The 16,741-nt window shown below is 51.8% G+C and overlaps 1 protein-coding gene across 1 annotated transcript in view; it reads right to left on the reverse strand.

Annotated features, from left to right (window-relative positions):
- The window catches only part of LOC147112348 (uncharacterized), a 168,178-nt gene that overhangs the window by 22,866 nt on the left and 128,571 nt on the right, over nt 1-16,741 (reverse strand). Inside the window, exon 5 of the mRNA XM_085996521.1 lies at nt 14,275-14,336. Within this exon, the coding sequence (XP_085852647.1) occupies nt 14,275-14,336 (62 nt within the window). The remainder of the gene's footprint in view (nt 1-14,274; nt 14,337-16,741) is intronic.

Raw genomic sequence — 16,741 nt, forward strand, 5'->3', positions numbered from 1 at the left:
GGGGGACCCGTCCTAAGGTGTTTATTTTTCCGCCGTGCCTTCTTTCCGGCCGGACACGCCACCAAGGCCTCCGGCGGGGGGGAGGGAGCATCGGCCCCCGACATCGACCGCGCATCAGACGTTCCCTACGCACGGGCAGATCCGGGGGGAGGAGCGTCGGCGGCGCCAGCCTCGGCCGCACGAGATGATCCGGCGGCCTTGGAGGCGGGGCAGTTTTTCCGGATGTGCCCCACCCCCTTGCAGGCGTGGCACCGCACACCGTCCGACGTCCAGAAGACGCGATAGGCGGTCCCCTCGTGGTGGACGACGAATGCCCCGTCAGTATCCTCCTCCCACGCCAGCTGGATGAACAGCTGGCGCCTGAAGGAGAAGACGTGGCGAAGGCTGGCCTCCCGGAAGCCGAGCGGGATGGGTGTGATCCCCGACCTCACCGCCCCAAGTTGACGTAGATGGGGAAGGAGGAGCTCACCAGGAAAATAGGGCGGGACGTTCGAAATAACCACCCTCTGCGTGGTGGCCTCGAGGGGGTCCACCGGCAGGAAGGTCCCGCCCACGGTGAGTCCCTTGGTGACAGCCAGGGACACCGCCCGCTCCGACCCCAGGAAGAACACAGCCGTCCCAGACATTTTTGAGGCCGCGACGATGGCTGAGGGGCCGACAACCCCAGCCATGGCTTTAACGCAGGCCTCAATGGTCATAGTGGGGTGAGTGTAGCTCTTCACCCCAAGCTTTTTTGTTATTAGTCTGAATGGTGACGGGGCAGCAGAAGTAGTGGGAGCAGCTGTGGCTGTGGCCGCCACTTCCACATACGTCTTGGCTGGCCCCGTGACTGGCGAAGATGCAGTCGCCATTCTGGCGTGTTTTCTAAAAAAGGGCTACACTCACCCCAAGTCACAGGCCTAAAGGTGTTAATGTGGCCTCAGGTATTTTTTTTGGTCCTCAATTGAGCAGAGGGAGCTGTTTAAATTGAAGGCACACCTCTCCCCCTTATTGATTGAAATTGGGAGAGGGGCCTTCTCCCCTCTGCTCAATAGGCAATTAATAATTAAAGATGAAATGAGGTGCCTCAGAGAGAAAGGCAGAGAAAGACAAAGAGAGAGAGAGAGAGGGGGGGGTGGGAAGAAGGGAGGCCGCAAAGGCAGGGTCGCCACTCAGGATGGTGGGTGGGTGGGTGTCGGCAGGGGTGCACTCTCCGATGAAAAATTGAAGTCTTTGAAGGTGGTCTTCTAGCAGGGGGAGAAGATGTCTTCACCTGGGAAAGCTGGAGACGCCCCAGGCTCAGTCCCACACCAGGTCTTAACGATGTACAATTGGGCTGATCACCTAGGCAGCTCCAGCTATCCCAGGTCAGGCAATAGGAAGGGGTGCTTAATTAGTGGTGTGTGTGGCCTAGTGTTTTACAAGAGCCACACACACACACACCCCTTGATGATCCGGCCCTTTTTTCTTCTTTTCTCCCCCCACCTAAAATACAAAGTCTTTGGGAGAGTGCACCAAATAACACCCACCTGAAAGATGCTGTTATTCTTCCCTCCTTCCAAACAGTTGGTAGTTGTTGGTTGTTTCTCTCCCCTCTCTCCTGGAATGGAGGCCAATTTGGGGAGGCAGTAATGACAAAGGCCTCTCCCCTGGTTGGTGTTGTTGCTGGCCTCCCTTCTCCTTCTCCTCCTCTGTCCTCTCTCTCCAGGCACCTCAGTTGCTGTGATGGAGGTGGAGGTGGTGGTGGTCTAACGATATCCTCCTCTTCCTGGTCAGGAGACCACCACTTTACACTCTCCACTCTCCTGGTTTGTCTGCTCCTTCTCCTCTTGCTGACTGAGGCAGCTGCACAGGCAGGAAATGCTGGAACAGAGGGTACTCTTTTATTTTATTTTGGAACAGAGGGTAACGTCAGACTGAAATACAGAAGCTTGCTAGGGCCTTTTATACAGGGGTGGTCACTGCCAGTACTGCAGTCTGAGACCAGTTATTCCCTTAAAAGGTACATACACAACAATTCCTCCCCTTTTAGATAAACAGTACATAACATTCATTTAACAACTAAATAATAACTAATTACAATTACAATTTTCTCTGTACTATATACATCAACTGAAATAATCATTTATAAGTTCAGTCTTTGAGGAGGCTTCCAAATCCTGACTGGATAGCGCCTTTCTCGAGTATCCTGTTCTTGCGGTGGAGTCGATTCTGGCTCATTGTCGGAGCACATCTGTTCTGGCAAACCATTCCCGGCGAAGATGGTCCGTAGGACTGCAAGAGTTTTCTCCGTGGTGGTGGAGGACATTTTGATGACCTCTGGCCATTTCGAATGGGCGTCCACGGCGATTAGAAACATTGAGTGCATAAATGGACCAGGAAAATCAATGTGTACCCGTTGCCATGGAGATGAGGGCCACTCCCATGGGTGTAGAGGGGCCTGTGGTGGTGCATTTTGGACTTTCTGGCATCCTGAGCAGCTCTTGGGTCAGGTCCTCGATTTGTTTATCGATTCCCGGCCACCACACATAAGCCCTGGCTAGGCTTTTCATTTTTACCCCTCCCAGATGACCTTCATGAAACTCATTGAGCACTCTATCCCTTAACTTGGGTGGAATTACCACTCGGGATCCACACATCAAGGTCCCCCGGCACACTGACAGCTGTTCTCTCCTTGTCGAGAATGCTGGCAACAGTGAGTCGCCATGTGCTGGCCATCCCTTCACCGTCAAATCATAGACCCGAGAGTGTGTCGGATCATTTCGGGTTTCCTTCTCTATACTTGAGTTTGTAACAGGCAGACATTCGACTATGGTCGCATGGAATATCTCAACAGGGTCCACTGCAGGTGCTTCCTCTACCGTAGGCGCGACAGCCCATCAGCGTTTCCATGCTGCTTCGTACCCTTGTATTCTATGTCGTACTGATGTGCCCCAAGAAAAAGTGACCATCTTTGCAGCCGTTGCGTCGTCATCACCGGAACGCCCTTCTTCAGGTTAAAAATGGAGACCAGGGGCTGATGATCAGTCAGTCGGGTGAATTTCTGCCCGTGCAGGTACTGATTGAACTTCTTCACCCACCACACCAGGCTGAGGGCCTCCCCGTCAATCTGGGCATAATTACGCTCGGTTAGGTTAACGAGCGCGACTCAAAGGCTATTGGCCTCTCTGAACCGTCAAGGAATTTGTGTGACAGCACCACTCCAATGCCGTAGGGAGACGCATCACATGCTAACCGAATTGGTAGTGTTGGGTTGTAGTGGGCCAATACTTCTTTTGAAGTGATTAGGCATTTACATTCCTGAAAGGCACGCTTACACTCATCACTCCATTTCCATGTTACTCCAGTTTGCAGCAGGGCATTCAGTGGGTGCAGAACTGTAGATAAATTTGGCAAGAACTTATGGTAGTAGTTCACCAGCCCGAGAAACGACCTCAGTTGTGACACATTAAGTGCTGGAGCCTTAACTACAGCCTCAACCTTGTCTGGTGACTTATGCAACCCTTCCTCATCAATCATGTGGCCACAATACGAGATTTGTCTCCTGAAGAACTCGCATTTGGGGCGGTTGGCTCATAGCCCATATTCCTGCAATCTTGTGAGCACCTGCTCCAGGTTGGCAAGGTGTTCACTGTCATTTTCGCCCATCACCAGGATGTCATCCAAATAACACTGGGTCCCTGGGATCCCTTGCAGGACTTGTTCCATTGCCCTCTGCCAAATAGCCGGGGCTGATGCTACCCCGAATACCAGTCGATTGTACTGGTAAAGGCCTTTGTGAGTGTTTATCGTGAGGTATTTCCTAGATGCTTCTTCCACCTCCATTTGTAGATACGCTTGGGCCAGATCAATCTTCGTAAAACGTTTCCCTCCAGATAGTGAGGCGAAAATATCTTCTATCCGTGGAAGTGGATATTGTACTGTGTGAACCCAGTCCTGCACAGTCACCTTGAAGTCCCCACAGATGCGAACCTTCTTCGGCTCCCCAGGCGTGCTGCTCAATGATTTCTTCATTACAGGCACGATGGGTGTGGCCCACTCGCTCCAGTCCACCTTGGACAGCACACCCGAACGCTCCAGACTCTCCAGTTCTGCTTCAACGGCTGGGTGGATCGCGTACGGCACCGGTCTGGCCTTAAAAAATTTGGGGTTTGCGTTATCTTTGATTCTTATCGTTGCCTTTACTCCTTTTGGAGTCCCAAGTCCTTGTTGGAACACCTCTTGAAAGCCTGTTCTAGCGTCAGGTCCTTTTTCGAAAGTAGTCGTTTCTGGGTTCCTTCACTCTGGAGCCCGCAGACAAACTTATCCCGTAAGGTGTCTGCCAGTCCTGCTCCGAACTGGCAGTGCTTCGATAACTTGCGTAGTTCCATAAGATAGTCAGCATTGCTCTCATCTTTGTGCTGGTTTCTTTTATGGAACTTGAACCTTTCTGCTATCAGCAGCGGTGTAGGGTTTAGGTGTTCCTGTAAGATATTAACAATCTCCTCAAAACTTTTCTCCATTGGTTTAGCTGGGGTAATTAAATTCCACAATAGGCCGTACGTTCTCACGCCAATCAAATTTAATAATACCGACGCCTTCTTTCCATCGGCCACCTCATTTGCCTTGCAGTACACTTCAATTCTTTCCACATACGTGGTCCAGTCTTCTACCTCGTTGTCGAAAGCAGTGATACTGCCACTTTTTGGCATCTTGGGTGATTTAAAATGGTGCCTCCTGCGCTTTTTCTTCTTCCCCAATGGAATAAAATGGCGCCTCCCGCGCTTTTCCTTCTGCCCCTTGCTGCCACGCTGCTCCTAGCGTTCTACAGGGTAATGGCGGCGACCCGCAGCTTCAGCGCGTCTCACTTTCCTTCCCCTCGTTTATTTTCTCTCCGCTGCCCGGTTCTTGAGCACCGACCGCGCCCTGTGCGCTCCACCCTTTCTCTCTTTCTCCTCCCGGCGACGCTGCGCAGCCCCTTTTGCAGAGCCGCTCGATCGAGCTCGAGCCGCCGCAGTCCGGAATGGTCAGCGCACTACCTGCTACCAGCACGATTTGCTGGAACACCTTAACTGGGGAGCCAAGCTCAGCTCTCCACAGCCTCTCCCGCAATTCTCCGAACACCGATGGATCCTTGGGCGGTTGCCCGCGGTCGACGCCCGTTGCTCAGACTTCGACCTCCAAGAAACTTCTTCTCAGGGTGAGATCCCCGTGAGGTGATGTAACTCTGCTGGTGAGTTCGAACTTGCTCGTCGCCACTGTAAAGTCCGCGCCTCAATAATACATGGACTTCGGGAGAACAGTTTAACAGGTATTTTACTGAACAGAGGGTAACGTCAGACTGAAGTACAGAAGCCTGCTAGGGCCTTTTATACAGGGGTGGTCACTGCCGGTACTGCAGTATAAAATCAGTTCTTCCCTTAAAGGTACATACACAACAACCTCTCTCTCAAAACCTACCTCTTTGACTAAGCATCTGTGCTAATAGCTTCTTATGTGGCACGGTGTCAAATTTTGCCTGATAACACACTGGTGAAGCACGTTGGGACGTTTTACTGTGTTAAAGGCGCTATATAAATGCAAGTTGCTGTTGTGTGCTTCATCTCTAAAGCATGTCGTGCCACTCTCTAAAATGACCTGTGGTAGCAGCAAAAAAATAAATAAATAAATTCTTCAGTTGTGTGTCGCGACACGCCACCACTGGACATAATCCGCTCACGGCGGCACGGACAGTTTAAGCAGACGCCCTCAGCCGGGGGCCCTTTCCTCCAGCAACTTGTTTCCCGCAGGGACAGGCTGCCGGGAGCACTTCCTGTCTGGGGAGTATTTAAGTGGATGTGCGGGCTTTTCCAGTTCCTCTTTGCCATGAGGTTGATTAAAGCAGTTGTGTTTTACTAACTCCGGTCTCGACTCCCAAGTTTGCCGCGGTATCTCAACACTGGGTGACCCCGACGATCAGGACGAATCCTAAGCTAGCATGGCGGATACAAACGCAGTCACGGTTAAACTACCGGACTTTTGGGAGAACCTGGCCGAAGCCTGGTTTGTTCAAGCTGAGTCCAGATTCCGGCTGAAACACATTACAGTTGACGCCACAAAGTACGACCACCTAGTCTCTTCTCTCACCTACGCCACAGTCCCCAAGGTTTGGGCAGCGCTGCAGGATCCACCACTGGAAGGCAAGTACGAACATCTGAAGGCTGCGCTCCTTAAAAAATTTCAAACGTCCTCTTACCAGCGCAACTGCCAACTCCTTGACCTCCCCGGCCTTGGTGACGCTTCACCGTCGGATCTGCTTTCCCACATGCTGTCCCTCTCGGACGACAAAAACACCAGCGCCCTCTTTCGCACGCTTTTCATTCGGCAGCTCCCCGCCAGCATCCGCCCGCTCATTGTGGAGTCTGACTCCACGGACCTGAATGAGATAGCCGAAAAGGCCGACCAGTTGCTCTCTGCGCAGTCCGCTCGCGACATCGCGCCCGACCTCACGGCAACGACCACGCAGTCTTCCCGGTCCACTAGGCCCGACCGCCCTACCACTCCGGGTCACTGTTATTACCACACCCGTTTTGGCACTAGAGCCCAACGCTGCACACCACCGTGCACTTTCAAACCCCCCGCCCCGCACCGGCCCCCGCGCAAAAGGGGCCTCTACTGCACGTCACCGACGACAGAACCAACCGCCGATTTCTGTGCGACACAGGGGCCGGGCACAGCATCACCCCCGCCTCCACCCTCGAAATCCAACGCGGCGCACGGGGTATCACGCTGGCCGCAGCCAATGGCTCTGACATCCGTACATATGGCACCCGCATGGTCACGCTCGACCTCGCAGGCCGCCGCTACCGCTGGGAGTTCCTCACAGCCAGAGTCCTCTGCCCACTCATCGGCGCCGTCTTCCTACGCGCTCACGGCCTCCTTGTTGACATTCCGAGGCACCGCCTCGTCGACATCAACACTATGGCCCCCATCCCCGGCGCATTCACCCCGGCCCGTTCGGCCGGCCTGACGACCTACTGCCTCGCCAGAGCCACGGACGACTACTCGGCACTTCTAGCCGAGTTTCCCGCCCTCACTAACCCGACCTTTTCGGCCAAAGCCGCCAAACACGGTGTGGAGCACTATAGCCCCACCACCAGCCCCCCGGTTTCTGCCCACGCCCGCAGACTCAACCCGGCCAAGCTGGAAATCGCGCAGGCAGAGTTCACCACCATGGAACAACTCGGCATCATCCGCCGCTCCAGCAGCCCTTGGGCCTCGCCCCTCCACATCGCCCCCAAGCCCGGCGGAGGCTGGCGCCCTTGCGGGGACTACCGCCGCCTGAACGACGCCACCACCCCCGACCGATACCCGGTGCCACACATCCAGGACTTCTCGGCCCGACTAGCCGGACGAATCGTCTTTTCCAAGGTCGACCTGGTGCGCGGTTACCACCAAGTCCCCGTACACCCCGCGGACATCCCCAAAACAGCCGTCATCACCCCATTCGGCCTGTTCGAGTTCCTGAGGATGCCCTTCGGCCTCAAGAATGCAGCCCAGGCTTCCCAGCGCCTTATGGACTCAGTCCTCCGGGACCTGAACTTCCTATTCGTCTATCTAGACGACATTCTCGTGGCCAGCTCCTCCAAACAGGAACACCTCGAACACCTTTGCATCCTGTTCGGGCGCCTAGCCCAACACGGGCTCATCCTCAGCCCGGCGAAGTGCCAATTCGGCCTGAGATCGATTTTCTCGGTCACCACAACACCCCTGCTGGGGCCGTCCCCCTGCCCAACAAGGTGCAGGCCGTCCAGCAATTCCCCCACCCCAAAACCATCAAGGGCCTCCAGGAGTTCCTCGGGATGGTGAACTTCTACAACAGGTTCATCCCCAGAGCTGCAGCCCTCATGAAGCCCCTATACGACTCCCTCCGAAGTAAATCCGGCAAGATGGACGTAGCCTGGACCACTGACACGTCAGCCGCCTTCGACGCCACCAAAAACGCGCTCGCCGACGCCACCCTGCTCGCGCACCCGAGGGCCGATGCCCGGGTCGCGCTCACTACCGACGCCTCCGACCACGCGGTCGGAGCCGTGTTCGAGCAGTGGGTCAATGGCGCGTGGCAGCCACTTGCCTTCTACAGCCGCCAACTGCGCCCCCCGGAGGTCAAATACTCTACTTTCGACCGCGAGCTTCTCGCGCTCCACCTGTCGGTCCGCCATTTCAGGTTCCTCCTGGAAGGCCGCCCCTTCATCGCGTACGTGGACCACAAGCCGCTCACATACGTGATGGCCAAGCACACCGAACCCTGGTCCGCGAGGCAGCAACGCCAGCTCGCGGCCGTGTCCGAGTTTACGACGGACATCCAGCACGTCTCCGGTAGAGACAACGTTGTCGCCGACTGCCTTTCCCGTCCCGCCATCTGCGCGAATCACCTCGCGGTCGACTACGCGCAACTAGCAGCGGCCCAGCTCACGGACCCAGACCTCCTCTCGGCGGCTACCAGCCTGCCAAGGCTACGCCTAGCCAAGGTTGCGCACTGGCCCGAAGCCACGGCAGTCACTTGCAACGTCTCACTCGGCCAACCCAGGCCGGTCGTCCCTGCAACCTGGCGCCGCCGCATCTTCGACACGCTACACGCGCTCTCCCATCCGGGTGCCCGCGCATCCGTCAAACTCCTCTCCCAGCGTTTCGTCTGGCGCGGCCTCAGCAAAGATGTTCGGACTTGGGCCACCTCCTGCCTCGCCTGCCAATGGGCTAAGGTACAGCTACACACAAAAGCACCCCGGGAGACTTCGAGGTACCCAGCTGCCGCTTCGACCACGTACACGTCGACATAGTCGGTCCTCTGCCGCCATCGCAAGGCCAAACTTATCTCCTCGCGATGGTCGACCGCTACACACGCTGGCCTGAGGCAGTGCCGCTGCCCTCCACCACTACAGCCGACATCGCCAGGGCGTTCGTTAACACCTGGGTCGCAAGGTTCGGCGTACCAGCCGACATAACCTCCGACAAAGGCGCCCAGTTCACCTCCGAACTCTGGACGGCCACAGCACGCAACCTCGGGGTGACGCTCCACCGAACCACGGCGTACCACCCGCAAGCCAATGGGCTGTGTGAACGCTTCCACAGGTCACTCAAGGCCTCACTCCGCGCCGGTCTGCAGGACAGTACCTGGACTGACCGCCTACCGTGGGTGCTACTAGGCCTACGCACCGCGGTCAAGGAAGACCTCCAGTCCTCGGCAGTGGAGTTAGTCTACGGACAACCGCTGCGCGTCCCAGGCGAATTCCTTCCTGAGGCCACCACGCCTTGGTCGGCCGAACAGCAGCGGCTCAACTCTTTCTCTTCCGCTCAGCAGTTCGCCCCACTTCCGGTCAACTGACACGGCGAACTCGCACCTCACGTCCCGCCAAACTTACAGCAGGCGCGCTTCGTCTTCGTGCGACACGACGCGCACCGCGGGCCCCTGCGACCCCCGTACGAGGTACTACAAACCGGGGACAAGGTCTTCAAGCTGCGACTCGGCGACAGGGTTGACACAGCCTCCATCGACCAGCTCAAACCAGCACACAGAACCAGGGGAACAGGTCCCCGTGGCCCGGCCTCCAACTAGAGGCCGTCCCGCCAGCGGCGAACCGCCCGGCCCCACCAACTAGACCGGCGACCACTCAGAGCCGCTCCAGCAGAACCATCAGACCACCGTCACGACTCGTCCACTCCTCCTAAGCGAATTCTGGGGGGAGCTCTGTGGCGACATGTCACCACTGGACATAATCCGCTCACGGCGACACAGACAGTTTAAGCAGACGCCCTCAGCCGGGGGCCCTTTCCTCCAGCAACTTGTTTCCCGCAGGGACAGGCTGCCGGGAGCACTTCCTGTCTGGGGAGCATTTAAGTGGATGCGCGGGCTTTTCCAGTTCCTCTTTGCCATGAGGTTGATTAAAGCAGTTGTGTTTTACTAACTCTGGTGTCGACTCCCACGTTTGCCGCGGTATCTCAACATGTGCACCTTAAGCCAAGTCAGAGCTGTTCAAAAACAAAATTAAACTTCAATCTTGGAAAGGGCTCTTTCGTTCGATTAGGCACTTTACAGCCTTCTGGACTCAACATGGAGTTCAACAATTTCAGACTATAACCCCTGCCCCTTTTTCAGGCTGTATGATTCTGCCAGCCCCATTTGCAACATTCAATCTTTCCTGCCTCCTACCCTAGCACAGTGTTCCTTCAGATCCTTCCCTCCCCCACCCCCTCGCCCTGCCTCTGCACCCGCTTAAAATCGGTTACATCTCTAGCCTTTTCCAGTTCTGAAGAAGGGTCCCAGACCTAAAACGTTAACTCTGTTTCTCTCTCCACGGATGCAGCCTGGCCTGCTGAGTGCTTCCAGCATTTTTTGTTGTTATTTCAGATTTCCAGCATCCGCAGTATTTTGCTGTTGTATTAGAAAGGGCTCTACTGGGCGAGTGACGGATTTTCACTCCCAGCAGGGATCCCCACCCATTGGAAGCACATATCAGGTGGTCAGCAGGCCCAATAAGATGAGCAGGCCCACTGACCCCGTGCCAGAGTTTCAGATACGAGCTCCAAGCAAGCAAAGCTCCACATCAGGAGCACAAATTTATAAAAAGTACGAAGGGGGGGGGGGGGGGGGGGGAAACAAGCGAACACGCAGGTTTAGCGGCTTTCGGTAAAGTCAAGATTCAAATAATTTTCCACTCGAAGCTTTCAGCAAGCAGAGAGGTGGTTTTTATTAATACAATCTGTTGGATCCGTGATTCTGAGGGTATGCTGTTTTTCAATAACCACACGGATGCTGTAACTTAACAATTAAACAGGTATTTACTGGAGGAGGGTAGTCTCAAGACTGGGGTACAGAGGCATGCGCAAGGCTTATATACAGGTGTGGTCACTGCCGGTACTGCAGTATACAGGAGCTGTAAAAGTAGTTCTGTCTTAAAGGCACATACACTACTCAATCGCTGATTTAACTGCAGCCATTTGCATAAAGTGGAGCAACTCCATGCCACTTCACTGCACTCTGTCCAGCCCCATTTATAACGTGCAGAACATTTGAATTAACAAGCCCACTGTCAGAGACACAGTAAGCCCACATCGAACCACGGCAGCAACAGCGTTCGAGGTTTGATCTGAGATGGCATTTGCACTCAGAGACCCTACATTCTGTCTGGCACGGTTTCACTTCTAAGCAGAGGCTTCTGCTTTATTTCTAGCACCATTTGTTTTAAAAAACCACTCTTTTCCTTTAGTGCTTCTCAAAAAGAAAAAGCATCCACAACAATCAGAATCATCAAAAGAAGCACCAACAATCAATGTACCTAGTGTACAAAGGTCTACATTCTATCCTGATGACACTTACAATGTAAAATAAACACTGCACGCTTTCAATAGTACAACCTTAATAAATGCTACACCGATAATGATAATTTTTTTAATGTGCATTTATATAGCGCCTTTAATATAGTAAAACGTCCCGAGGCACTTCACAGGAGCTTAATCAGACTAAAATTGACGGATCCAAAGGATGAGGCATTTCGACAGGTGACCAAAAGCTTGGTCGATGAGGTACAATTTAAGAAGCATCTTAAAAGGAGGAGAGAGAGCAGTGAAAAGGTTTAGGGAGGGAATTCCAGCGCTTCGGGCCCAGACAGCTGAAGGCATGGTTGCCAACGGTGGAGGGAAGGGGCCAGAGTTGGGGGAACGCAGAGATAGGGAAGGTTACAGGGCTGGAGGAGGTTACAGAGATAGCAAGGGGCGAGGCCATGGAGGGATTTTCTTCAGCTCCCATCATTCCTTCCCTTACAAACATACTTCTAGCCAGGAGAGACCAGTCTGCCAATCATAAATTGTCCATTACTGCTGTTAACATCCAATTCAGGGGAGTGACCGGCAGTCTCGGTTTCTATTTCTCCTTCTCCCCAGCTTCAATACGTCCTGTTTAACCCTCCACTGGATCACGAGGTTAAATCAAAACTCGTTGCGCACTGCGGCTCCGGAGTTTAAACCATTTGCATCCAGACCTGAACTCAATCGCCCCCTCAACAGATCAGACACTCAAACAGTTAAGTAGATTGCCCAAAACACTCGCTCCTCATTTACCCCAGAAATATCTCTGCCAAATATCAAACCCAATAACCTTCTGATACCTCCCAGCCACTGACAATTGAACTTTGGGTCTATTTTCCACTATTCCGGAGATGGTTTGTCTACATTACAACGGTGACTACATTTCAAAAGTAGTTCATTTGTTGTTAAGCGCATCGGGACGCCCAAGGGACACAACAGGTGCTCTATAGATGCACGTTCTTGCTTTTTTCTTTCGATTCTGCATCTTACCGAGTGGTCATCCAGCAGCCTGCCAAGCTGAATGAACAAACTCCTTCAACTCACAACCATCGTTGCTTTTAATTGTCTGAGTCACTTAGCACTTCAATTATTATGGGACTAGCTACCTAGGTCTCCCACTGCAGTGCATTTGAAACATAGGGGAGCGGCTTCCACCCAAGCAATTTAACTGGCCACTACCTCACTGCGAGAAGTATTAACAGTTCAATAAATCGAATTGAGTTCCATTAAACAGAGAGCGTGCCAAGTGTCAAGCTACATTACAATGTGCATAGTTGCTATAAATTAAATGTCTTCCACACGAAGAATTCAATTTTACAATGTTGCCCAATATAAACTTGAAGAAAGAGACTTGCATTTATATAGCGCCTTTCACGTCCTCAGGAGTTCCCAAAACACTTCACAGCCAATTAATTATTTTGAAGTGTCGTGACTGCTTTGTCGGCAAAGGCAACGGCCAATTTGCGCACAGGAAGGTTCCACAAACAGCAATGAGACGGGTGATCAGTTAATCTGTTTTTGGTAGCGTTGGCGGAGAAATAAACGTTGATCAGGGCACCAACACCTACAAAAAAAACTTTTCTTCAAATATTATACCCACCTAAGCAGGCAATCGGAGCCTCAGTTTAAGGTCTCATTAAGTTGTACTATTTTTTCCAAAGTTTGAATTACTTTGCTTTTTTTAAACGTTAATTCTCAGGATGTGGGCACCACTGGCAAGGCTGGCATTTATTGTCCATCCCCAGATGCCCTTGAGAAGGCGGTCATGAGCCGCCATCTTGAACCGCTGCAGTCCGTGTGGTGAAGATGCTCCCACAGTGCGGTTAGGAAGGGAGTTCCAGGATTTTGACCCAGCAACGATGAAAGACCAGCAATATATTTACAAGTCAGGATGGTGTGTGACTTGGAGGTGGTGGTGTTCCCATGCGCCTGCTACCCCTGTCCTTCAAGATGGTGGAGGTCATGGGTTTGAAAGATGGCCTTTCCTCCTGATACCTTCCATGCTGCAAGCAGGTTCCACCTCAGTTTGCCGTTGGTGCCTATTTTTAAACCCATCCCTAAAGCTCTCAGTGCCCCTTAAGCAGGCTCACTGCTCTCGCTCCGAATGCTCAGTTTCCCCCATCCTCCCCATGTCCGCTGGCCTCGGACACTATCCCTTGGACATTGCTTCGTGCCCCCCAGATATTTACTGGCAAGCTTTAGCCCCTTCTATAAGAGGCTCCCCATAGCAATGACAGGAGGACCCTCGACACTTCAATGGTCCAGGATTTCCACTGTAAACTGCTACCACGTCCAACCCTGAACTTGCAGGGTAACACCTCCGGCACCAACCAGTACCATTTCTCCTACTCCCACCAGTAACATCACTCCAGTCTCTGGTCCAAGCTTCACTGCAGTACCAACCAACCTCAATCGTTGCAGTACAAAAAAGTACACTTCAGAGCATAAGGAGCCCAAAGTCCACTTGCAGGCGTAACTGGTGGTGCTGAACCTGAGAGAATATTTAAGGCAACAAAAGCGTAACAGAGGACTGTTCCATGGACAAGCAAGAGAGCGGTTAGTAAATATGAGGCTACGAATCATGGATCTACTTGCATTCCATTAGACCTGTTCACCACAAGTATCTCAGCTTTCATTTCCAGAGTTGTAGCTATTAATGCAAGGTGCTCCCCCTTCAGCATCTCTCCGACAATCCGAAAGGTATTTATGGAACGCAATGCTAAGGAAAACTAGGAATTTATTGTTGGAAAAATTGACTTTAAATAATCTCTGGGAACGAAGGCGGGTACAACATTAATCATAAAACTGTTATTTTATTCAACAAGAGGAGATGAAATACTTTAAATGACATGGCATCGCATGTTCAGACATTCCCTCGCTGAAAGTCTGGGGTGTAATCAAGTGCAGATAACGGGGGGGGGGGGGTTAAAAAATGAGACAAGTGTGGAAAACGCCCATGGAAGTCGCACTGACCTTAATGAGGTGCTTATTGATCCATTTTGTGAAGGTCTTCTTCTGCACTTTGTCCCGTTCATCTGAAAAAAGAAAGGGGAAGAAGTTGAAAGGAACAGCTCACAATTAACCTTCAGAAAGTCCTCGCTTCAAGTTACTGCAAAGGGGTCTGGATTAGGGAGATAGTCAGCCTCCAATAACTGGGAAATAAAACAATAGGGAGTTTTCGCAGCTGCTGTTTGCAAACAGAGCGCCTGCCATCAGTTTAAAAAACACAAACATTTCTATAAACTCTACTGTTGGTCCTTTTAAATATTTCACACATTGAGTCAAACTCCTACCTGACCAGAAACATCATTTTGTTTACCATAAATGTCTACAGCCTGCATTTACAAGCTGGAGGGGGTGGGGAAGGAAGGTAAGATCACTCGTGTTCTTTAGCACAGAATCATACTGCATAGAAGCCGGCCATTCGGTCCATCGCGCCTACTCTTTGAAAGAGCTATCCATTAGCTCCGCTCTTTCCCCATAGCCCTGCATTCTTCCTCTTCAACTATTTATACAATTCCCTTTTGAAAGTTATTATTGAACCTGCTTCCACCACCCTTTCAGGCAGAGCATTCCAGATCATAACTTCTGAAATTAAAAAAATCTGGTTCTTCTGCCCATTTTCTCAACAGTTTCTCCTTACTTACTTGATCAAAACTCCTTCATAATTTTGAACACCTCGATTAAATCTCCCCTGAACCTCCTCTACTCTAGGGAGAACAATCCCAGCTTCTCTAGCCTGTTTATGTCAATGCGCGGTCCCTTTAAATTTCTGCATACGTGCGGTAATTGCCAATGGAAAAGCTTGTGAGCGGCCTGCACGGTACCTTGCAGATTACTTAAAGGGAACATTGCCTACAACGTGTTCTCTGCGTTCCTCCAATTCTGGGCTCCTGTACATCCCCGATTTTAATCACTCCACCATAGGTGGCCGTGTCTTCAGCTGCCGAGGCCCCAAGCTCTGGAATTCCCTCCCCAAGCCTCTCTCCTCCTTTAAGACTCTCCTTAAAACCTACCACTTTGTCCAAGCTTTTAGCAACCTGTCCTAATGTCTCCTTATTTTCTTCACTCAGAGGGTTGAGAGTCTTTGGAATTCTCTACCCCAGAGGGCTGTGGATGCGCAGTCGCTGAGTATATCCAAGACAGAGAATGATGGATTTTTGGATACGAAGGGACTCAAAGGATATGGGGATAGCGTGGGAAGGTGGGGTTGAGGTCAAAGATCAGCCATGATCTTATTGACTGGCAGAGCAAGCTCGAAGGGCCGTATGGCCTACTCCTGCTCCTATTAATTATGTTCTTATGTGGCTCGGTGTCAAATTTTTGTTTGACAACGCTCCTGTGAAGCGTCTTGGGGTGTTTTACTACATTAATGGCACTGTACAAGAGCAAGTTGTTGCTGTTATAATACAAGAGTCTCACTGCCTCTGGAATGTATTGCCATCTGGTGTGGTGGGTGCTGACTCTCTACCTTCAAGAGGGAGCTGGACCGGTTCCTGACTGGGGCACAGATCACATCACACAGAAGGTCTTTATAGCCAACACTTGGCCCGTGTGATCTCGTGGACTGGTTTTGATTGCCTGAGGAGGTCGGAGAGGAATTTCCAGAGCATTGTTTCCCTTATTGGACCTGGGTTTTTAGCTCTTCCAGGAGATTACATGGCTGCAGGTATGGATGGGGGCGCGGAAGGAAGTACCTGGTCATAGTGCTCCGACCATCATGAGTGCGGGGAAGGCTTGATGGACCTGCTGGTCTTCTGCTGCCCGTCAATTCCGTTAAATACATCATAAAGGACGAACGAACTTGCATTTCTATAGCACCTTTCACAATCTCAAGGAGGTCCCCAAGCGCTTTACAATCAATTAAGTCCTTTTAAAGCGTGGCTACTGTTGTAATGTAGGAAACGCGGCAACCAATTTGCGCACAGCAAGGTCCCACAAACAGCCATGAGATAAATGACCCGATCATCTTTTTGTAGGTGTTGTTTAAGGGAGGAATGTTGGCCAGGACAACAGGGAGAATTCCTTTACATCTAGATGAGAGGGCAGATGGGGCCTCGGTTTAACGTCTCATCTGAAAGACGGCACCTCAGACAGTGCAGCACTCCCTCAGTACTGCACTGAGAGGTCAGGTACATTATGTGCTCAAGTCTCTGGCATGGGACCTGAACCCACAACCTCCTCATGACATTGAAGCCTAATGTCTTAAGATTGATTTTTCCTGTAGACAATTAGTGCCGATTTGCTAAATGATATCAGCACGTATACGATCGATACCTTTTCCAGAAACAAAGTGTTTAATATTTCTCTTTGGTTATTCTTTGTCCTTCCCTCACGGCACTCCCAAATTTACCACAGCAACACACCAAACAAAACAAAAACACAATGCATTCTTTAAAATAAAAAGGGCTGATGCAAGAGCGTCAGGTCATACAAAAGT

The sequence above is a fragment of the Somniosus microcephalus genome, chromosome 9, assembly GCF_052327205.1.
Source record: "Somniosus microcephalus isolate GS21.2 chromosome 9, FLI_Smic_1.0, whole genome shotgun sequence".
NCBI lineage: Eukaryota > Metazoa > Chordata > Chondrichthyes > Squaliformes > Somniosidae > Somniosus > Somniosus microcephalus.